At 43.1% G+C, this 24,673-nt stretch overlaps 1 protein-coding gene across 3 annotated transcripts in view; it reads right to left on the bottom strand.

Moving 5' to 3' along the window:
* The window catches only part of TRAPPC8 (trafficking protein particle complex 8), a 392,175-nt gene that overhangs the window by 101,275 nt on the left and 266,227 nt on the right, over positions 1 to 24,673 (bottom strand). For all 3 annotated transcript variants that reach the window (XM_033933766.1, XM_033933767.1, XM_033933769.1), the window contains one exon: positions 18,346 to 18,782. In XM_033933766.1, coding sequence (XP_033789657.1) covers positions 18,346 to 18,782 — 437 coding nt within the window. The remainder of the gene's footprint in view (positions 1 to 18,345; positions 18,783 to 24,673) is intronic.

Raw genomic sequence — 24,673 nt, 5'->3', positions numbered from 1 at the left:
CTGCACTTACAGGATGGGGCACAGAAGCTAAACCCTCTTCCCCCCCCCCCCCCGGGTAAAGTGAACAATACGATCAGATGTTAAATCTTAGAAAGGTTGGGCAAAGAATCAAAAGTCCAACTTACCAGTACTTATTGAGGCAGACAATCAGCAAATCAACACCTCCAATGGCGGGTTCCAGGAATAGATTTACAAGAAAGAAGATTAGCAAAGGCAAGAACCTAATCTTTTGTTACTGTACAATCCCACTCTATTCCTGGATAAGTGGGATGTAACAGAGCAGTCCCTCAAAATCAAGGGGGGACTGATAAACTGGCTGTCAAAACTGAAAAACAGACAGCAGAATCCCTTTTGGCTGCCAAGTTTATTCTGTAAAACTTCATAAAGGTATGCAAGGAGGATGAAGAGCTAGATGCACTAAACAGGATCTGTAAGACCACGTGGGTTTGGCTCCGATCTGATTCTTGGCCGATTCTAAAAGAGCTATTAATGCACTAAAGATTTTGCATGAAGGTTCATCGTAATCCCTGACTCTCCCAACCGATTGATCACTGTGAGATCGACTCTCATACATGTGCAGAGCTGGCAATGGAAGCCCAAACAGCTAAGAGACAGTGGAAGCCCCAAAGAAGCTTCCTGCCACTCAAATGTTCGGGGCAGAACCCCCCCCCTTTTTTTTTTTTTTAAATTGGCACAGATGCTGTGTGTGTTACACATGCACAATATCTACCCCATTAAAAAAGAGAGAGGGAAAAAAGCCCCCCACCCTCTACCACTGTCTCAGCACCAGAGACTGGATCCCCCCCTTCCCTGCGCCACTGAAAATTGGCAGGAGGGATGCCCATTTCCCTCCTGTTATGCCAAGCCCCTCCCCCTGCGGGAGAGAAAATTGGCAGGATGCCCACTCCCTCCTGCCATGCTGACCTCCCCCCCGTTCTTGAGGAAATTGGCAGGAGGGATGCCCAATCCCTCCTGCCAGTGGAGCTCCCCCGAACCATCTCCTACCCTCCCCCTTCCTCCACCAAAAGGCAGGAGGGATACCCACTCCCTCCTGCCACTGGATGCTCCCCCGAACCCCCCTCCCCTGGTATCTCGCCGATCCAAAATGGCAGACGTTCCAGCCTCGGTCTTAGGCTCCTCCCTCTGTAGAGGAGTTTGAGTCAATCAAGGCCTTAGGCCCTTCCTTATGCATCACATGGGATACAGAGGGAGATGATGACAGTGGGAGAAACAGTGCTGAGTAGGTGGGTGGGAATCGGATCAGAGGAGCAGGTAGTGCATTTGGAGGAGAAAAAATGTAGTTTTATTTCAGTGATTTTAGAAAAGGAGGAAAAGGTGGCAAGGGTTGTGGGGAGGTTGGCAGAAGGGACAGATGGAAAAGGGGGGTGGGGGAGGTGACCTGGTTGAGAACTCAGTTGAATTTTCTGAATCTTGTTGTAGAAGAATTCAGTCATATTCTGGGAAGAAAGTGAAGGGGGACTGGAGGTGAGTAGAGTTTAGTATGGCAAAGAGAAGGCGAGGGTTAGAGCTAGGAGTTAGTTAAATGGGTGGAGCATTCTTGTTTGAGAGAGCTGCATGGAAGGATGTAAGTAGGAATTTGAAGTGTATGAAATCTGCATGTGTGTTGGATTTAAGCTAAAGACGTTCAGATCGGGCACAGGAGTGCAGGTAGCAGATGGTGAAGGTCAGCCAGGGCTGGGGGGGGGGGGTTGGCCTACCTTACAGGACATGAAATGGGAGATGCAAGGGTATCTAGAGCAAAGGAGAGAATGGTGTTATAGGACAAGACAACTTCACTGATAGACGTGTATGACACAGTAGTTGAAAGGAGGGATGAGACAATGGTAGAGAGGGTGCCAGGATCAATAGCCTGAAGGTTCCTAAATGTATTGGTAGTGACTGGCTGGGTCGGGGAGGGGATGATGAATTGTAAATTAATTGATGATGGCTAGATAGGGGAAGAGCTGAGGTTCACAAACTGTTAGTAGAGCAGTTGGAGAAAAAGACAAGGTCAAGGCAGTGGCTATTCTGGTGCGAAGGGGTGGTGGAGCACAGTTGAAGATTGAATGAGGTTGTTAGAGTGAGAAATATGGAAGTGCAGGAGTCAGAGGGGTCAACAGCATGGATGTTGAAGTCACCAAGAATTAGGGAAGGAGATGAGGGTTATGTATCACCGCTGTATGTAACTCACAGCAAATGTATCTTCATTTCAAATGTAACTTTGCTGTAATAATAACTTCACTGTAAATGTAGCATCGCTGAAAATGTAACTTCACTGTAAATGTACAGTCTCTTCATCTGTTAACCGCATAGAACTTCCATGGTAATGCGGTATGCAAGAATAAAGTTATTATTATTATTATCATTTGAGAAAGGAGGAGAACAGTTAATTTAATGCTATTTAACAAAATCCAGCAAAGAGGCCAGATCTTGTTTGCTTCTGTTTCGGCTCATGAACTCCCTTGCTGATCATTTGACTCCAAATATGTTTCCTCCTCTCCTGATTGAACACATGACCAGCAGCCTCAGTTGTCATTTTTAAATACCTTCCTATGGACTGAGTATGTAATGCCCAATCATGATACAGATAAGAGGAGGCTCAGAGACTCCAGGGCTCCAATCAAGTAACTGAATGAATATAGTTGCCTCATTGTAGATGGATGGTGTTTTCCTGGGTCTCACCCTTCTGTCTCCAAGCTGTGACTTTTCTTCTCCTTCATCTCTAATCTTCAATATCTTCTCTCCTGTTTCTCTTCATTACACAACACAGCCTGCAGAACAGACTTGCTCTGCATAATCATATCAAGCTGATCTTCTTACTATAGGCACGACTATCTTCTTTACCTCTTCACACTGTTCTTTCAACAGTTGCAGCTGGAAGAGGAGATGCCTAGGATCTTATGTCCACCAGTTATTTATTTTTATATTGAACCAGTTTACCATGGCCCAGATTCACTAAAAATAGCAATTCAATCGCTGTTGGCCGATTTTAAAATAGCGATTGATTCACTATCTTTACTGCATGCAAATGATTTCTATGGAGGTGCAAATCATTTGCATGCAAACTCCGGACTCAAGCCCTGACAGTAGTGACAGGGAGAAGCAGCCTCCTGTCATTGCTGTCAGGGTTTCTCCTGGCTTTTTTTTTTGTTTTGTTTTAATGGGCCAGATATTTTGCGTGTATTACACACGCAAAATATCAGCCCACTAAAAAAATAAAAAAGACCCCCTCCTCCTCCTGATAAAGTGTCCCCTCCCCCATCAAACAAAAAAAAATTACCCCCGCCACTGCCCACCACTTCAAAATTATGGCAGGAGTTATGGACTGGAGGATCAAGATCTATTTTATTATAGATAAATAAATTATTTTTACCATAAAAGAGTATTACAAGAATTAACTCGGTCACCTACATTAGTTGAGAAGGCATTTTTACATGGGGAAGCATTTCACGACTTTACAATGCTTTTATTCAAATTATAATACCACCTTCAAGGTATAAGACAGCTTGGGAAAAGATACTTGGAAAAACTTATGAACAAAATATTTGGAATAAACAACTAGGTTCTTTGTTATCTAATTTAATCTAATATTTGGCTTTATATACCGAGTCTTCATTCTAAGAAAGCTCGACCCGGTTTATAATAATTAACATAAAATAATATAAACCATTAAAAAAATGTTAATAATAATTAACATAAAAAAATATAAACCATAAAAAAAATGAAAAGAATTAATTTCCAAAATGTTTAGTGAATAAAGTAGTTTTCAAAAGCTTACAAAAATATAGAAGAGAACTAGAACTTCTTATATGGAATGGAAGATAGTTCCAAATTTGAGAAAACTTAAAAATCAAAGATTGGCCAAAAAGCTTAACTCCTCTAATCCCTTTTCTGGAAGGGAGAGATAATTTGTATTGTTGGTTGCCCTTTGAAAAAGAGAATCTGTAAAGATTCCAGGATAAAGAAACCAGAGGAGTGAAGATACCATAAAGAATTTTAAAAATAACACAAGCACATTTAAACTGAACTCTAAAATAAACAGGAAGCCAATGAAGACTGAAGCAACGGTGTAACATGATCGAACTTGCGTTTCTAAAAAATCAGATTCGCTGCAATATTCTGGACCAGTTGTAATCTATAAAGGCAGATTTTCATAATACTGAGGTGGATGACATTACAGTAATCAAGCTGTGATAATATAATTGACTGAACTAATATAGAAAAGTGACGGTGATGAAAGAGATGTCTGACCTTCTTCTGCATACGCAGATTAAAAAAGCATTTCTTAATCACAGAATTAATTTGTTCCTTTAAAGAAAGCGAGGAGTCAAAGAGGACTCCCAGAATCTTAGCAGAAAACTCAATTTGTAAAGAAGATCCAGAAGCCAATGTTACAGAACTAGGAAGACAATCCAATTTTGGGCCTAGCCATAATAATTTGGTTTTAGATGTGTTAAGTTTCATCTGGACAGACTGGGCCCACGCTTGAAGTTTAGAGATACAAAGATTTATTTTAGATACTAAATCAGAAGTGTCCGGATCTATCAATATGAAAATGTCATCCACGTGAGTGAATAGAGTTTCTCAAGTAGGCAGCTTAAAAATATTAAGGGTGGTCATATAAAGATTGAATAGAATTGGAGAGAGTGGAGAAACCTGAGGAACTCCACAAGAAGGTTGCAAGAGTTGGAAGTATTACCTTTAAAATTCACTGAGTAAGAGTAATATAAAAGGAATTTAGAAAACCAGTCCAAAACTGCATGGTGAAGACCTATATCTGAGAGTAACTGAAGGAGAATATCGTGATAAACCACATCAAACACTGCAGATAGATCGAACTGAAGTAAAATAAAATAAAATAGTTATCTTGAAGATGAATTTGTTGAATTTCTGAGAGAAGAGAGATCAGTAGGATTTTGGTGCTAAAATTCGAATGAAACCTACGTTGGAATGGCTGATGTAGAGAGAATTTCTCTAAGTAGTTGGTGAGTTGACGAGCTACAATTGATTCTAATATTTTCGTCAAAAGAGGTATATTAGCAATTGGACGATAATAAGAAGGAACAGTAGGATCTAAATCTTCCTTTTTTAGAAGGGGAGAAAGTGTTATTTGTCCCATAGAATGAGAAAAAAGCACAGTTACTTACCGTAACAGGTGTTATCCAGGGACAGCAGGCAGCTATTCTCATATTTGGGTGACGTCATCCGACGGAGCCTCGATGCGGACGTCTCACAAGCAGACTTGCTTAAAGAAACTCAAAGTTTTGAGTCGACTGCACCGCGCATGCACGAGTGCCTTCCCGCCCAGCACAGAGCGCATCTCCTCAGTTCAGAGAGCTAGCAGAGAAGCCAACCAGGGGAGGTGGGTGGAGAATAGCTGCCTGCTGTCCCTGGATAACACCTTTTACAGTAAGTAACTGTGCTTTATCCCAGGACAAGCAGGCAGGTATTTTCACATATGGGTGACCTCCAAGCTAACCAGAATGGGATGGTGGAAGTGTTGGCAATTTAGGAGAATAAATTTTGTAATACTATTTCGCCAACTGTCCATCCCGTCTGGAGAAAGTATCCAGACAATAGTGAGAAGTGAAGGTATGAACCGAGGACTAAGTAGCAGCCTTGCAAATTTCCTCAATAGGTGTAGATCTGAGGAAAGCTACTGAAGCTGCCATTGCTCTGACTTTATGGGCTGTGACTTTACTGTGAAGGGTTAATCCAGCCTGGGCAAAGCAGAATGAGTTACAAGCCGCCATCCAGTTGGAGATGGTACACTTAGAGATAGGATGTCCTAACTTATTTGGATCGAAGGAAACAAAAAGTTGAGGAGCAGATCTGTGTGGTTTGGTGTGTTCCAAGTAGAAGGCAAAAGCACATTTACTGTCCAGAGTATGAAAAGCTGATTCTCCAGGGTGAAAATGAGGCTTTGGAAAAAACACTGGAAGAACAATGGATTGGTTGAGATGAAATTCCGTGACCACTTTAGGTAGGAATTTCGGATGAGTATGAAGAACCACTTTGTCATGATGGAACACCGTGAATGGTGGGTCAGTAACTAAAGCTTGCAGCTCACTGACTCGACGAACAGAAGTGAGGGCAATGAGAAACACCACTTTCCAAGTGAGATACCTCTCTCTCTTCTCCCTTCAATCCAGTGCCTTATCCCTTTCTACCCTCCCCTTCCATCCAGTGTTTGACATCTCTCTCTCTCCCTTCCATCCAGCATCTGCCCTATCTCTTCTTTTCCATTCAGTGTCTGCTTCCTCTCCCTTTCTAACACCATCTGCCCCTTCTCTCTCTTCCCTTTTATCCAGTGCCTGACTCCTCTCTCTCCCCTTTCATCCAGTGCCTGACTCCTCTCTCTCCCCCTGATGAGCCTTATCAATTGGTTCAAATGGAGGCTTCATCAGTTGAGTAAGGACAACATTGAGGTCCCAAACCAAAGGAGATGGTTTGAGAGGAGGTTTAACATTGAAAAGTCTTTTCATGAACCTGGAAACCATCGGATGAGCAGAGAGGGGTTTCCTTTCAATAGGCTGATGGAAAGCCGCAATTGCACCGAGATGGACTCGTATAGATGTAGACTTGAGGCCAGAATTGGATAAGTGCAAAAGATAGTCCAAAACAGAAGATAAGGAGGAATGCTGAGGCTCCTTATGATGAGAAAAACACCATGTAGAAAATCTAGTCCATTTTTGGTGATAGCATTGTCTAGTGGTATGCTTTCTAGAAGCTTCTAAAACATCTCTTACAGATTGAGAAAACTGAAGAGGGGTTATGTTGAGAGGTACCAGGCTGTCAGGTGTAGAGACTGCAGGTTGGGATGAAGCAGAGATCTTTGACTCTGTGTAAGCAGAGAAGGAAAAACTGGTAGAAGGTATGGATCCCTGCTGCTGAGTTGAAGTAGAAGGGAGTACCAGGGTTGTCTTGGCCACCGAGGAGCGATTAGAATCATGGTGGCATGATCATTCTTCAACTTGACCAGAGTCTTGAGAATGAGAGGAAATGGATGAAATGTGTAGAGGAAAAGATTCGTCTGTTCCAGAAGAAAAGCATCTGCCTCGAGGCGGTGAGGAGAGTATATCCTGGAGCAGAACTGAGGCATTTTGTAGTTGTGGGGAGCCGCAAAGAGGTCTACCTGTGGCAAAGAGGTCTATCTGTGGCATTCCCCATTGTGAAAAAATGTGGTGAAGAGGTGAGGAATGGAGAGCCCATTTGTGAAGTTGCAGGAGACGACTCAAGTTCTCAAGCAACACTTTTCCCCTTGAATGTAGACAGCTTTGAGGAAGGTGTTGTGGCGAATTGCCCAGTCCCAAACCTCCAGAGCTTCTTGACAAAGGGAGGCAGACCTGTCCCTCCCTGTTTGTTGACATAATACATGGCGACTTGGTTGTCCGTGCGAATGACTACTGTGTCGTGAAGGAGATGTTGAAAAGCATGGAGAGCATTGAGGATGGCTCTGAGTTCCAACTGATTGATATGACACTGACGATCCGTACTGGTCCACAGGCCTCGAGTACGGAGACCATCGAGATGAGCACCCCAAGCGTAGGTTGAAGTGTCTGTCGTGAGGACCTTCTGATGAGGGGGCGTTTGAAAAAGCATGTCTCTGGAAAGACTGGAAGAGAGCATCCACCAACGGAGAGACTGCTTCAAAGAAAAAGGATCAGAAACCTGTGTCCATTGAGATGCCAGGGTCCACTGAGGAATTCAGAGGTGAAGTCCGACAAAAGGAGTCACGTGTACTGTGGAGGCCATGTGACCCAGAAGTACCATCATGTGTCTTGCTGAGATGGAAGAGCGGGAAGATACTGTGTGACAGAGTTGAAGAAGAGCTTCCAGATGTTGTTGTGGAAGAAATGCTCTGAGTTGGACAGTGTTCAGAACAGCTCCAATAAATTGTAGATTCTGTGAGGGCTGAAGTTGAGATTTGGGAAAGTTGATTTCGAATCCCAAACTTTGTAGGAACCAGGTAGTCCTTTGGGTCGTTACAATAACCCCTTGAGATGTGGAATCTTTGATGAGCCAGTCGTCGAGGTAAGGAAATACTTGAAGACCATGATTTCTTAGAGCTGCTGCTACCATTACCAGGCACTTGGTGAACACTCTAGGAGACGAGGCCAGGCCGAAGGGTAGAACTCTGTATTGATAATGCAGATTCCCCACCCAAAATCTGAGATATTAATGGGAGGCCAGATGAATGGGAATACGAGTGTAGGCCTCCTTGAGATCCAGAGAGCATGACCAGTCGTTCTGCTCGAGAAGGGGATAAAGAGATGCCAGGGACAACATTCGAAACTTTTCTTTGACTAGAAATTTGTTGACAGCCCTGAGATCCAGAATGGGTCGCAGATCGCCGTCTTCTTCGGAACAAGGAAGTAACGGGAGTAAAACCCCCTGTTCTGCTGTTCCAAGGGAACTGGTTCGATGGCATGGAGATGAAGCAGAGCTTGAACTTCCTGAAGAAGGGTGGTCTGGGATGGATTGAAAGGATACTCTCTTGGAGGAAGCTCTGGTGGAACCTGAGTGAAATGGAGAGTATCCTTCCCTGATGATGGTAAGCACCCAGAGATCGGATGTAATTAACGTCCATCGGTTGTAAAAATGATGGAGACGACCTCCTATAGGGGGAAAAAGAGACAGAGACAGAACGGTGGAGGTTATGCTCTGTTGTAAACAGTCAAAAAGGCTGAGAAGCCTTAGGTGCAGCAGAAGGTTGGGATTTCTGTTGCTTCTGAGGTTGCTGTTTTTTCAGAGGAGGGCGAGTATAAGGAGCCATCTTTGGAGCAAAACGGCTTTGATAGATAACAGCAGGGCGTGCAGGCTTGGCAGGAGCTGGCTTTGGTTTAGGTCTGACTATTGAAGCAAATGATTTTTCATGGTCAGATAATTTCTTGGTGGCTGCCTCGATGGATTCATCAAAGAGGTCGTTGCTCTGACAAGGAAGGTTAGCTAAGCTGTCTTGAAGGTTAGAGTCCATGTCAATGGTACGAAGCCAGGCAAGACGACGCATAGCTACAGAGCAAGCAGCCGCTCGGGCAGATAACTCAAAGGCATCATAAGATGATTGGAGGAGATGGAGACACAATTGAGAGAAAGAAGCAATGACTTCTTGAAACTCAAAATGCATGTGGTTATCCAAATAAGCCAAAAACTTCGGTAGAAAAGAAAGAAGAAATTCAAAATAAGTGATGAAATAAAAATTATAATTGAGGGCTTTAGAGGACATCATCACATTCTGGTAGACGCGACGTCCAAATTTGTCCATAGTTTCCCCCTCTCTTCCAGGAGGAACTGTGGCATAGACCTTGGAAGGATGGGATCTCTTCAAGGAGGATTCAACAAGCAGGGATTGATGAGATAACTGTGAGTTGTCAAACCCTTTGCGATGCACAGTTTTATACCTCGAGTCCAATTTTCCTGGAACTGCTGGTATGGAAAAAGGAGTCTCCATGCATCGAGCAAAAGTCTGATTGAAAAGCTTATGAAGTGGAAGCTTAAGACACTCTGCCGGAGGTTGAGGAAGATGCATGACTTCTAGATATTCCTTAGAATATTTGGAGCCAGTATCCAATTGTACATCCAAGTGTACAGCCATCTGTCGCAGGAAAGATGAGAAAGATAGCTGATCTGCCAATGCTTTGCCTCGAGAAGGACTCGAGGACATCGAGGCAGCCTGTGTCGAAGAAGCAGCTTCGGCATGGAAAAAGGCATCAAAGGAACCTGGTGACTTAGACGAGGCAATCGAGACCGGAATATGCTCGAGGTCCGGTATCGGAGACCTCGAATGAGGATTCGGTGGTCTGGTCGAGGTTGGAGTAGATCGAGGCTTTGAGGAAGATGGTCTATCCTGAGAAGAACGATGCCTGGAAGAATGCCTCGATGAAGGCCTCGAATGGTGGTGAGAACTGTGTCTGGAACCAGATCTCGAGGATCGAGGAGATTTCGCCTTGGAGACGTAAGCAGCCGATGCCAATGTATGAATAGGACTAGAGGCTGTAGATAAAAGCTCCAGAGACTTGGTGGAGGAACCTCGATGCACTCTCAAAGACTCTGCTCCTTGCTTTTCGTGCTTGGATGGTAGACCAGACACTCGCAGAGACTCTGCTCCCTGCAAAGAATGTGGAAGCTCAGACTGGGGCATAGGAAGCGCCTCGACCTCGCCGGAGTCTGCTGAATGCCCAGGCTGGATAAGAGGAAGCAGTTTAGGTCTCATGTTAGTAAGGAACTGAATAAACTGCTTCTCTAACATTTGTCTGGAAAAAAGCCACCAAGGATGGATCCGCATCTGAAACCGGACCACCTGCCTTGGCTGGAGGTTCCTTCGAGATAGTGTTAGTGTGTTTCGACTTAGAAGTCTTGGACACTTTAATCATCACCAGTGGAACCTACTGCTGAGCTATCTGACCTGAGGAAACAGGGGAAGATACAGCAGATGACGTTGAAGCAAGAGCCGCTGCAAACGATGAAGGTCTGATGAGGCTCGAGGTGGAAGCAGTAGGCGCAGAAGGAGTCTCGATGGAAGTCGAGGCCAAAGACGCTTTCGAAGTCGAGGGATCAGGAGACTCCATCTTGAAAAGCTTGTCCACCAGAATGCAACAATGCTTGAAAGCACGAGGCTGAAGTGTTTGGCAAGGCAGGCACGACCTAGAATGATGTTTTGGCCCAAGGCACTTGAGGCAGCGTCTGTGAGGGTCCATGAGAGAGATCACGTGCTGACACTTGCTACACCTCTTAAAGCCTGTAGCAGGCCGGGACATAGGTGGAAAAATAGCCGCCACAAAGTCGAAGCTCTCAGGCTGCGGCCCGTCCCGGAAAACGAACGAAAGCAGACAAAATATATATATTTTTTTAACTAAAATAAAATAAAGAAAATAAAACAGTGATTCGTGAAGGAAAAAACACCAACCGCGGTTGAGAGAAGGCAAAAAGTGAACGAAGTTAAACGCAGAGAGTCAAAGACGGACTTCTTGGCTCCACGGAAAACTAAGAACTGAGGAGATGAGCCCTATGCTGGGCGGGAAGGCACTCGCGCATGCGCGGTGCGGGCAACTCGAAACTTCAAGTTTCTTCAAGCAAGTCTGCTTGTGAGGTGTCCGCGTCCGGGCTCCGTCGGATGACGTCACCCATATGTGAGAATACCTGCCTGCTTGTCCTGGGATAATAACCATTTTCCAAAGAAAAATTCAGTAAAGCAGTTAACCACATAATAGCTTGGGGAGGAATATTGAGAAATAAATAAGATAGGAAGGGATCAAGTAAGCATTTGTATTTTCTCATCCTTTCGCATAGTCTGAGAACTTGATGTTTGGAAACTGAAGTAAATGAGTGCTAAAAGCGATCAGTTGGTATTTCCTCTGTAGAATGTTTGGGGTGTATGGAAAGATAATCAATTTCATTTGTAGGAAAAGATTGTCTGATAAGGAAGAGTTTATCTTGAAAGAAAGAAATTAAAGTTTCAGCAGAGGGAGACCAGAGATGATCAGTTTTAGATACAGTGTTGGTCAGAGAACGCCAAAGCTTAAAAAGAGTGCTACTTTGATTAGTGGACTTGACTATTTTACAGCCATAATAGGATTTTCTCGCTTTCTTAAGTTCAAGATTGTAGGATCTAATGCACATCTCTAATTTAACTTATCCAAGTCAGATCGAGATTTTTTCCATTTCTTTTCTAAGTTTCTACAGTTTTGTTTCAAGATTCTATGAAAGGGTAAGAGCCATGGTTTCAAGTTTCAAGTTTATTTAACTCTTGATGGATCGCCTATTACAAATTTTCTAAGCGATGTACATAATATAATAAAACAACTTTAAACATAATAACATAAAAATCCAATAATAACTAACATGGAAAGAAGGAAAGGCGGTGTAGTTACAATAAGGGCATAGAGAAAAGGAAAAAACAAAAGGTATGGTGCATTCCGAGCTTCAGTAATCATTTTAGTAGTAACTGGAACTAAAGAATGATAAGTGGATTCTGTAAAAGAATTCCATTTGGACCAGATTACATCAGTAGAGTCTTCCCTAGGAGAACAAGGGAGGGTAGTTAAAACTTGAGACCAGAAAAGCTCTGAACAGATTTTTTTTCTAAAAGTAACAGTTTTTTTCAGTAATGATTGCATCGCAATAGGAGACATAAAAATAGGGAGTGAGAACTAACCAAGATAGTGATCTGTCCAAGGGACTGGTTGCCAACGAACCAAATCTATGAAAGTCTGTTGAGGAATATGATCAAAGAAACTAACAATATCTAAAGAATGACCTTTCTCATGGGTAGGAGAAAAAGGTGAACATGAGAAACCTAATGATTGAAGAAAAAGGACAAAGTCAGAAACATCGCTATCAGTAAATTCTTCTAGATGTATATCTATTTCTAGATGTATATCTATATCGTGCAATGGTGCGCCCGCACCTGGAGTACTGCGTCCAGTACTGGTCGCCGTACCTCAAGAAGGACATGGCGGTACTTGAGAGAGTCCAGAGAAGAGCAACTAAGCTAATTAAGGGAATGGAAAACCTCTCGTATACTGACAGACTGAAGGAGCTGGGGCTGTTCTCCCTGGAGAAGCGGAGACTTAGAGGTGACATGATAGAAACCTTCAAGATCCTGAAGGGCATAGAAAAAGTAGTCAGGGACAGATTTTTCAAATTACGGGGAACCACAAGTACAAGGGGGCACTAGGAGAAATTGAAAGGAGACAGGTTTAGGACAAACGCCAGGTAGTTCTTTTTCACCCAGAGGGTGGTGGATACATGGAACACACTTCCGGAGGCTGTGATAGGCAGAACACGTTACAGGGCTTCAAAGAAGGTTTGGATAGGTTCCTAGAGGACAAAGGGATTGAGGGGTACTGATAGGAGTAGAGGCAGGTTATAGGGATAGGAGTAAGAGGTAAGTACAGATAGGAGTAGAGGCAGGTTATAGGGATAGGAGTAAGAGGTAAGTTATAGAAATAGTCAGGGATCACTGCTCAGGCAATAGGCCTGAAGGGCCGCCGCGGGAGCGGACCGCTGGGTGAGATGGACCTCTGGTCTGCCTCAGCGGAGGCAACTTCTTATGTTCTTATAAAATGCTATATCAATGGTATTATACTCCTGTACGTTTAAAAGTTATGTTTGGTAGAGGCTCAGATGAATGTTGGAGAATGTGTGGAGCTCAAGGCTCTTTTATACATATTTGGTGGAATTGTCCCAAGGTGCAAATTTTTTGGGGCCAGGTAATGAGTTTTCTATCAATGGTGCTGGGCTATCAAGTGTATAAAACTAATGAATGTTGTCTATTAAATATGGTATCTTTGGAAATACTTAATCTTCATAGGAAATGGATTGGATTAGTCATGACATCAGCACGAATGGTATTAGCTTCATATTGGAAGAAAAGAGATATACCTTCAATTAATATATTAAAATGCAAGCTAAAATTTGTTTTTGTCTAAATTAACTGCAATGAAAAGAAATTAGATATCTTCTTTTCAAAAAGTATGGTTAAAATATAAAACTTGGGAAGATTCTGTTACACCAGATTAAATCATAAAGGTTTGAAGTTATTTCAACTGTGTTGCCTTCTGGCCTCATGGGTGGGGTGGGGCTTTGAATAATCATGTTAATAATGAATATGATTTTGATTAGTTATTTTTTTGTTTTTTCTTTTTGGATATTCTTAATGGTTAATATTATAATAATGTATCAGCTGCAAAGCTTGGAATAAAGGAAAGTGTTAATTATTGTTATAATAATATATAGGAATTTTTGAAATAAGATTTTAAAGATTTTTGTATTCTGAAATACTTTAATAAAGAAAGTTAAAAACATAAAACAAAATTATGGCTGGAGTGAGTGAGAGATTCCTACTCTCTCCTGCCATCGGGCCGACTCCCGACTCCCTCCACCCACCAAAAAACAAATGGCAGGAGGAATGCCGACTCTCTCCTGCCACCGGACGCCCCCTCTCCATTCCCCTCACCCCACTGCCAGTACCTTTAAAGTTGGGAGCAGGAGGGGTGCTCAGTCCCTCTGGCTCCATAGCCTCCCACGATGCATCTGGACCTAGGGCCACGCCCCGGTGCATCATGTGATGCACAGGGAGGGGCCTAAGGCCCTGATTGGCTCAGGCACCTCGGGCTCCTCCCTTAGAAGGGGCCTGAGCTAAGCCAATCAGGGACTTCCTTAGTGAGTGCCTGGCCAATCAGGGACTTCCTTAGGTACTCACTAAGGAAGTCCTCAATTGGCTCAGACGCCTCAGGCCCCTCCCAAGGGAGGAGCCCGAGGTGCCTGAGCCAATCAAGGCCTTAGGCCCCTCCATGGAAAATATCAGTGCCATTAAAAGAAAAAAAACAAAAAAAGCAGGCAGTTGGTTTTTACTATAGTAAAACCCGATTCAAAATAGCCAAGCAATTGTTAGTGAATCAATCGCTTGGCTATTTTGCATGTGGTTTTTACTCATTTGCATAGCAGGATCAGATCGGATCACAGATTGATAGGACAGCAGTTTAGTGAATCAGGTTGGGGAATGATCACAAAACCAGTAAAACTGATTTTTCGATTGTCGGTACAGGATCGGAAGGTTTAGTGAATATAGTTCCATGTAAACTCCAACACAGAACTCTACAATCATTCTAAAGTTTTTCAGATTCTTTCCTTTCAGATTATGTTTGGAAAAAATCTATTAATATGCAATGCAAACACATAAAAACTTCAGTAATTGTGTATTTTTGCATAATTTCCTAGAAATTCCAGGTAGGTAAATACCGTGTTTTCCAAAAATAAGACCTATCCCGAAAATAAGCCTTAGCATGATTTTTAAAGATGCTCCTAATATAAACCCTACCCCCAAAATAAGCCCTAACATAAGAATAGACTTACTGGGTCAGACCAAAGGTCTATCAAGCCCAGTTGCCCATTCTCATGGTAACCAATCCAGGTCACTAGTTCCTGGCCAAAACCCAAGGAGTGGCAACATTCCATACTACCGATCCAGGGCAAGCAGTGACTTCCCCCATGTCTTTCTCAATAACAAGACTATGGTCTTTTCCTCCAGGAAATTGTCCAAACCTTTCTTAAAACCAGAGTGACGTGGCAGAGGGAAGGCTGCAAAGAAGCCTGTTCAGCGCAATGCCGCTGCTGCTATTTTTGGAGGCCTCAGAAAAGAGGTAAGTCAGTCTCACGGTGGGAGGATTAGTGGGGTTCTGCTGAACAGGGGGATAGGAGGGAGGAATAGAAAGATGCTGCACATGGGAGAGAGGAGAAAGGAAAGAGAAAGAATTGGGATGGAGGACAGGAAGGGAGTTATGATTGCTGTTCATGAAAAAAAAAAAATAAGACATTCCCCGAAATAAGCTTTAATGTGTTTTTTGGACTCAAAATTAATATAAGACAGTCTTATTTTTGGGGAAACATATTACACACAATTTAAAGCTAGTTGTTGATCTTCCACAAGAAATTGTACCATTTTTTTCACTAGTGCTTTTTAAAATTATGACATCTCTAAAACCTTAGTGGACCAATGCTCACAAGTCAATCACCAGCCAAGGGACTTGGACTGCACTTAGGAAGTCAGGCCTCTATCAAGAAATCTTGCTGCACCAGTCCAACCTGCACCATCTGCTAGAGGCAGAAAAATACTGACAAGTTCCAGGCTGCATCACTTCTTATGAGGTGAAGTCACTGGAAGAGTTCAGCTTCTCTGCTTCCATCAGTAAGTAGAGGATAGAGCTCATTGACCCGGATTGGTCTTTTACAGGGATGGGCAACCTTTAAACACACAGGGTTGCATGAGTATCAGTACTATCCCCAGTGAGTCACAACAGTACATAATGTCGGAACCAGAAATGCACAGAACTCCATAGATGATCTGTGAAAAATAAATAAAAAATGTAACAAAATGATGGAAACAAACTGCTAGAGTGGCTTTTCTGAAAATATTTGTGAAATACAGGTACGGTAGTTAAAATCATTTAAACTCTGGCTATCAATGTTTTCAGTGTATATTTCTCATGGTGCTGTAGGCCACAGGTTGCCCACCACTGGTCTTGCAGTATGAAAAGGAACAGTATTTTGTTCACCAAGATGCTGCTCCTCCTTCCCCCAAACACACTTTATTTCCATTAATATTGTTCTTATTCTACAGTACATTATCTTCCCATTTGTGTTCTTCCTTATTTCCAGAAAAGGAGGGGAGTAGTGTTAGACCCTTTGAGGTGGATCTCCATGTATCACAGATGTAACTCCATCATGTTTGGGTTTTCTAGAGCTGGAATGCAAGTTGCTCTCCTTACAAGCTCTGGCTCACAAGCAAATTCAACCAGCACACAGACAGATCAGGTTACAGGAGCTGCAGATCTTCTGACATTCAGCATCCAAATGTGTTTCCTGCACCACTTAACATTCTATCTCAACACAACCTGTTGAACTATCTCTGCTTTTCAGCCAGTAAAAGCTCACGTGTCTTCTGCTTAACCAGGCAGGAACTCATGTCAATATCAACCCCTACAGCTTAACATGCACAAATACCCCTTCCCTTCAGGTGAGCTCAGGAGCTTTAGCTTCTCACAAAGTCCAATCCCAGAACAGGGTCTTGCTGCATCCCAAATAGTCCAGGCAGTTAGGCTTTGGAGACTCCACCTGCACTGCTGGATGCCAGGATTGTCTCTGCTCTCAGCTGCTGCAGCAATACTTTAGCCACACCCACCATGCTATATGTATGTATGAATGTTTGCCTTCAAAGCCCCTCCTGGCATTCTACAGCCACAGACAAACAATAAGGGTGTTTTCGCTCATCAAAAGTGATAAAATTAAACTGAACCAATGATAGGAATGCAACGATTTTATCAACTGAGCTTTCATTACAATTTAAATTAAATACTCATTTCATAGTGTCAGATATGGAGAAAAGATCCTTTTCTGCTATTTAGTTTTCCTTCCCACATTAATTTTTAATACATAATTAGGGATCTTTTTACTAAGGCACTAATGGGTTTAGCACATGCTAACAAATTAGTGTGTGTTAAGTGGGCTGCACAACATTTAGTGCACACTACAGCCATTAGCACACAGATACAGGACCTCTAACAGCAGCAATATCTTAGGTTTCAAACTGACACTCTGCTTCAGGTTGCCACTGATATACGAGGGTAAATCAAAAAGTAAAGGAAAAATACACAGCTTTAATAAAAGTAATTGTGAACAACTGAATATATCACTTTTCCACATAGTCCCCATGCAAGACAACACATTTGTTGTATCGTTTAACTAGCTTCTGCATTCCTGTAGAGAAGAAGTTTTTCAGCTGCTCCCGAAGCCAGGTGAGCACCACTTCTTTCACATCATCATGCTTTGTGTTTTGCTCTCCGGATCACAGTGATGCACCCATGTTTCATTGCCAGTGAAAATTTTCTCCAGAATACTTGGATCTTCTTCATAATGTCTCAGGAACCGGGTCGCAACTTCCACACGCTGTTGCTTGTACACCTCAGTAAGCTGTTTGGGAACCCATTATGTGCAAATTTTCTTGTATCCCAAGTCATCATGCATTATGGCAAATGCAGATTTATAGCTGATATCCAAATTTGCAGCCAATTGAGACGTTGTTATCCATCGGTCTTCTCTAATTAAGGCATCCGCCCTGTCAATGTGCTCTTGTGTGCGTGAGAGGTGTGACCAGAACGATCTTTATCGGTTACACCTGTTCTTCCTGCTTTAAACCTTTTTACTCACTCATAAACCTTTTGTTGATTAAGGTTGCTATGTCAATACTGATTCAATATCTAACGGTGAATTTCCATAGGTTTCATTTTCTGTCCAAAGAAAGCACACTACTGCAACACTGTTCTTCAATGGTGCAATCTTGCAATGGAGCATCCATATTTCTAACCTCGTGGCTGCCACACGACTAAAGGCCAAGCACTGTACTGTGTGTGGAAGAACTGTCCAACAGGCAATGGATGAAAACATATGTTGAATTTCACTAACTCTGTTCTGGTTATCACATAATTTAACAATTGCCTTTAATTTTTGATTCGCCCTTGTAATTCTTAAAAAAAAAAAAAAAGGGCACGTAAAACATTTAGAGCAGGGGTCCCCAAAGTCCCTCCTTGAGGGCCGAATCCAGTTGGGTTTTCAGGATTTCCTCAATGAATATGCATGAGATCTATGTGCATGCACTGCTTTCAATGCATATTCATTGAGGAAATCCTGAAAACCCAACTGGATTCAGCCCTCAAGGAGGGACTTTAGGGACCCCTGATTTAGAGTGAAGACCTCTCTTCATTATTACTGATGCTCAAAGGATTTCTATAAAAATCTCTCTCAGCATGTATAACTCCTCAACATAAAGTTATAATTTATAAAACTTACCATATTTTTGACTGTTTTTCTGTACTTTCATAGTAAAACAAAAAGTTTATTTCATGGACACCTTCTTCATCTGGTCCACGCAACCATAAGGGAAGTTGCACAGAGGTCCCTGGATGAATGACAGAGTCGGGAAGTGGAACATCTATCACCTCTGACTGATTTCCAACACCAAAGTCTACAGGAGAAGCCGAAGATATCAGTGCCATAGATACTGAGGTAGATTCTGTCACAACAGTTCTGTAAGCACTGCAGTTCTCAGAAGCTGAGGGACTCAGAGGTGTTAGAACAGCAGTTGTGCTACCAAAAGTAAAAAACTCTGGTCGTTTGGAAACAACTTTCAGTCTTGTAAGGGGGCATTTGCTTACATTCACAAATTCCACATATGCTTTCCTGACTTCACCACACAGCAGTCCAGTTGGAAAATTGATAAAGAACACCTACAGAAAAGAGAAACATTTTGCAGTGATCTAAAAATTTCTGATAAACCTCACTTCTCATAAGATTTATTAGATGCTATGCAAAATCTATTTCTCTTTAAACTCAAGTGTCACTAAAGCTGTCAAACTGTTTCATATAAGTCAGTTCTCAATTATTTCTATGTGGGTTCTATCTACCGTACATTGAACCAAGACATCTTTAGATTACTACAGTTTGCCCTGGAAATCTGCTAACATTGACTGAGATCACTCAACAAAATCATAAATGTTTTGATGAGACTAGGGAAAGAATTTGGTTCTATGCAGAAGATTTTACCCTTTCGGCACAGATTTCTTTAAAGTTTATCATCTTGCTAAATTAATGACAAAGATGTTATAAAAACTCACCCCAATATTAGAACACACAAAATATGGAACAATCCACCCTATGGTCCTGGAACTGTCAAGAGGGGGAGCTATTTTAGATTTGGTCCTTAGTGGAATACAAGGCATAGTACAGGAGTTAACTGTGGTGGGTCCGCTGGGAAAGTAATCATAATGTGATCAAATTTGAGCTGACACTGAAAATTAAATACCTCTACAGTAGATTTATTTTACAACATCAGTTGCAAAATAAATCTACTATAGAGGTATTTAATTTTTGAAAGGGTGACTATGATAAAATGAGGAAAATGGTTAGTTAAAACGAAGCTAAAAAGATCAGTTGCAAAGTTTAAGACTGTAAACCAGGTGTAGATGTTATTTAAAAATATCATCATGGAAGCCCAGACCAGATGTATTCCACGTATTAGCAAAGGTGGAAAGAGAAGAAAACGAAAGCTAGCATTGTTAAAAGATTAAGTGAAAGAGGCTATTAGAGCCAAATAAACATCCTTTAAAGAATGGAAAAAGAATCCGAATGAAGAAAATAAGAGGAGACACAAGCACCGGCAAGTTAGATGCAAAGCATTGATAAAGAAATCTAAGAAAGAATATGAAGAGAAACTCACCAAAGAGGCAAAAACTCAATTTTTTAGGTACATCAGAAGCAGAAAACCTGTGAGGTAATCCGTGGGACCATAGGATGATCAAGGAGAAAAACGGGTGCTCAGGGAGGATAAGGCCTTAGCGCAGAGACAATGAATTCTTTACTTCAGTCTTAACGGAAGAAGATTCAAGAGTTGGCGAGCCCGATTATTAAGAAAATGAATCGATTCGAATCAATTCACCGAAGTGAATCGATTTGAATCGGTGAATCTGCCACCACTAGTCTCCAGCACTACTATCTGCCAAATAAGAAAGAACTTCCCATTTGGGAAGCATTGCCATACTTGGCAGACTGATTCATTTCAGTGTATCCCAATTTAATGCAACTGGCTAGGCACTGCCCTTTTAGAAGATGGCAATGCAGAGGCAGAAGCAAGTAGTCATTGTTCCGGCCTCCCAATATTTAGAGGGTGGTATTCAGGGCCCCACTTGGGATCCAAGTTGAAGTGATAAACTTCACCTCACATCACCCTTTTGTTCCCACATGAAACTACTAATGAAGCCTACTTTCCTTGGTTGCACATGCACTGCACACACATGTGGAGCCAATGAAACCCCTCAAAGTTCCATATCTCAAAACCTCCTCTTGTCCGTCATTCTGGACAAGTGGGTAATTTCCCCGTAGCCACGTGCCTTTTAGAAGTAATCCACTCTGGACTTTTTTCTGTGTCCCTCCCTATTTCAAAAGAGGGCTCTACTGCCCCCTACAGTTAGTTTCCAAGCAGGCAGGTGCCCTTTCAAAAACCTAGGTCAAGTAGGGATATGGGGAAACGCCCCAACGAATAAGTGTGTACTGATCTGAAATGTAACAAACATATGAACATCAATAATTAAACAGAGAAACAAACATGCCAATATAAGCAATAATGGAGTTCAAGCAATATCCCAAAATACACCAGTAATAGACTATTCTTCATGCCCCTAAGGTCCAACTGGCATCTAACTTACAGGCTTGGATAAGAGCATTCTGAGGGAAACAATAGGTAGGCATAGGAAATAAAAATGACACAGGGCAGGGTCCAAAATGACACACCTATCTACTGGAAAATATATTAGCAAAGTAAGAACCTAATCTCTTTTCCTAGTGCAATAGGTGTGTCATTCTGGCCAAACGGAACGTACAAAAACAGTCCCAAAAATCTAGGGTGGGATGACTGCTCCAGCCAGTAAAAGCAGAATCCTCTGTTGTCGCTACATCCACTCTGTAAAACTTGTCAAATGTATATACAGTTGTCCAAATCGTCACCCTACAAATCTCCTTGAGGGAAACTGCCCTAGCTTTGGCCCACGAAGAAGCCCAACTTTGTAGCTGAATGCACTTTTACAGAAACAGGGGACTGTTTCCCACAATTTGTATGCTGACAAAATAGCCCTATGAATTTACCTGGAAATCAGGACCTAAGAAGCTGGTGCACCTCACCTAGCTGGATTTTTCAGCACAGAAAGATGGTCCGAGAGTTGAAACTCATTGGTGACTTCAAGATATCGGAGAAGCAACTCTTCTCACATCCAACTTTTTCCAAATCTGGTCCTGTTTTCTGGAACGCTAGAAATCTGGCTTCCTGATTGATACAGAACGCCGAAACCACCTTTGGCAGGAAAGAAGGAATGGAGTGCAAACAGATTCCAGTTTCAGTGAATTTAAGGAAAAAATCTCTGCAAGAAAGCACCCAGAGCTCTGAGATTCTCGCCGAGGTCACCACCAACAGAGAATCTGTTCTGAGCGTCAAATCCAGCAGAAACGCTTTTTGAAGCAGCTCATAAGGAGCCCAGCTGAGACCCCGTAAAACCACCTTAAAATCCCCCAATGGGAAAGGAGGTCTTACCAGAGGTCTAAGATACAGTGTACCCTTCAGGAATCTAGCTGTGGTCGGATGAGATACCAGTGTAGCTCTGTGGTCTCAAGCTCAAACAAGAGAGCCCTGCTACTTGGGACCCTAAGGGATGGTACCACAAGCCCCTTGTTAAGGCTGGCTTGGAGGAAAGCCAACATCACAGAGACTGGAGCCAAAAACAGTTCCACATTTTCCTGGGTGCAACAATGTTGGACAGCTGCTCAAGGATTAGCCTAGGCTGTGACCACTGATGGCTTTTTAGAGATAAGGAGGGAGGCAATGACCCCTCCAAAGTACACCCTGCCCCAATGACCCCTCCAAAATACACCCTGCCCGCTAACACTACGCGTTCAAAATCCATGCCGTAAGAGCAAAGCAAACTGATTTTCTATGACCACTGGTCAAGAAAGAATGTCTGGGTGCACCTGTAGCCTGAGACTGGAACCTGTCCGAAGCTGCATCGGATCTGAGTACATGGTCTGCATGGCCAGTATGAAGCAACTAGAAAACCTGTCCCCTCAGAGGATTTGAACTATCACAGGCCACTGAGAAACACAAACAGCAGCACGCTTTGTGGCCAAAACTGGACTAGAGCATCCATATCCGTACCTCCAGGCTCAGACCTTAGACTAAGAACCTGTCCACTTACTGGTTGTTTGCTGCTGCCATAAGATTGAACACTGGCTGCTCATAGTTTGTTTGTTTTTTGAGATTGTATTATGGGTACCCTCTTTTCTTTTTTCCTTTTCCCTAATTTCCCATTGCAAATTTTATTGTAATTTAACCTTATTGTTTTTCACTTTAAATGTAACGGAGTTTGTTTTGTATTGTTTTATTCCCCTATTTTAGATTTTAACTTTTATTTTATATTTGCAGTATATTAAATAAATTGAACTTGAACAATGGCTTAGATGACTAACGCCGATAGCGTCCATATGCCCGGATGCAGAGTTTGTCTGCTGCTATATGTGCCGTTGAGGGTGCCTGAGGATGACATGCTACCCAGTGGAACAACCTTCGGGTTACCAGCCACCATTGGGCACACTTGGTGTTTCCCTGGAGACTGGCCTAGCCCACCTTTGTAGCATTGTCCCAGAAGACTCTGACCACCTGGCCTTCCAGAGCTTCAGCAAAATCAATAAAGTTAGTCGAATGGCTCAGAGTTCCAACCTGGTGATCGACCACTCTCTCTGGATGGCTGACCAACGTCCCTGAACCGACCAACGAATGGAGGAGCTTTCCAGCCGAAGAGACTGGCTTCTATTGTGACAACTACGCAGGAAGCTATGTGGAAAGGCACGCCCATGGCAAGAGACTAAGGATGGGGCCACCAGTCCATGCTGGCCCAAGACTCTGGCATCTAAGGTAGGGACATCTGGCAAGGGTCCGTCTGTGGAAACCAATGATCTAGCAATGCGTCTTAGAGAAGACACATGTAAGCCTTTGCCCAGTGAACCACATCTATAGCGGGAGTACCTAATGGGGCCGCCGCGTGGGCGGATCACCGGACTGGATGGACCTCGGTCTGATCCGGTGAGGGCTTTTCTTATGTTCTTATGGTTGCCATGGACCACAGCACTTGAGGATAGCACCATGCCAACAGATACGGTCTGGCTAGCAAGCTCGTTATTTGAGAGCACAGCTTCTATCTGCGGGCTTCTGGAAGATAGACACAGATGTCCACTCTGGAAGACGACACCCAAGTAGTCCAGGGATTCAGTCTGTGACAAATGGCTCATTCGATAATTCACAGGCTAAACCAGGCATTTCAGGACCTGAAGCACCTGAGCTAGTGTCTGCCGTCCTTCAGAAAATGAGAGGCCCCGGTCGACCAGGAAGGGATAGGCACCTGCAAGTCCATCTTTTTCAGGTGAGCCGCCACCATCACCTTAGTGAACGTATGAGAAGCAGTCACCAGTCCGAACAGAAGGGCTGAGAACTGGTAATGGTTTTCCAGAACATAAAAGTGCAGAACCTTCCTGTGGTCCAGTGTAAGTAGGCCTCTGTCAGCTCTAGAGGCTAGGAACTCTTCTGGAGCTACCACTTCTATGACAGAACTGTCTCCATGCGGAAATGTGGAACCTTGAGTGCTACCTTGATGTCAGTAAGGTCTAGAATGTGTCTTCAATTGTCTGAGCCTTGTTTTGGCACGATGAAGTATATGGAGCATCTGCCCGAGCCCAAGTCTCCAGGCAGTACAAGCTCTATGGCTCGAATGTCCAACAACCTGCACACAGTGGCCACCACTCCGTTTAATATGTCCGGGTATCCCATAGGGGAGTCCACAAACCAAACCATTAAGAAGCCAGGCAAATTTCAGATCTAAACCAGGCTGGATGATTTCTAGAACCCAGCGGATTGAAGAAAATCTGAGCCCAGGCTAGCAGAAAGTCCGAGAGCCGTCCCTCTATCTTGATAGAGGCAGCTCCAGACCTGGTATCATTGAGTCTTCCTGGAGGAAGATGCAGCACTGGAACCGGAGGCCTGGTTGCGTCTGGATCCAGCAAACCTGTCTGCACACTGGAAGAATCTCTGAGACGTGGTTCTTGAATACTGCTGAGACCATCTGGAGCCACGAGGATTAGAGCGCCCTGAGCCTCTAGAAGTTCTGGGTCCGCTATTGGGTAAAGATTTTGAACAACGATTTACCACAATTGCCTTTTGAAAGGGATTCTGCTGAGGGTAACAGTGGACATTGCCTGATGCAGAGCATTCTGTGGGCTGAGACTGAACAAGCTGAAGAAGCTGGAGCACAGGCTCATTACTTTTGCATTCAAGAGGCTGCAACCTGATATGGCAGGCACAAGGGATGCTGCAGTGGTCATTTTGATTCCCAAAGCCAAAGCCCAGAAAGCCTCTAAAGAATCACATCCACTTGGCAATCCTGCATATCCTGTTAACATGACTCCACCCTCGTACAAAAGGGAGGTGCATTTAGTATCCTGTGCTATCAAGAAATTTACCTTGGGCTGCGCAAACTGATGATACTCCAGTGCCGTAGTGTATAGCCTAGTCATAGTCTTTGTCACT

The sequence above is a fragment of the Geotrypetes seraphini genome, chromosome 2 (genome assembly GCF_902459505.1).
Source record: "Geotrypetes seraphini chromosome 2, aGeoSer1.1, whole genome shotgun sequence".
In the NCBI taxonomy this organism is placed as follows: domain Eukaryota; kingdom Metazoa; phylum Chordata; class Amphibia; order Gymnophiona; family Dermophiidae; genus Geotrypetes; species Geotrypetes seraphini.
Note: the sequence above shows the minus strand (reverse complement) of the source record. Positions and strands in the feature narration are given on the sequence as shown.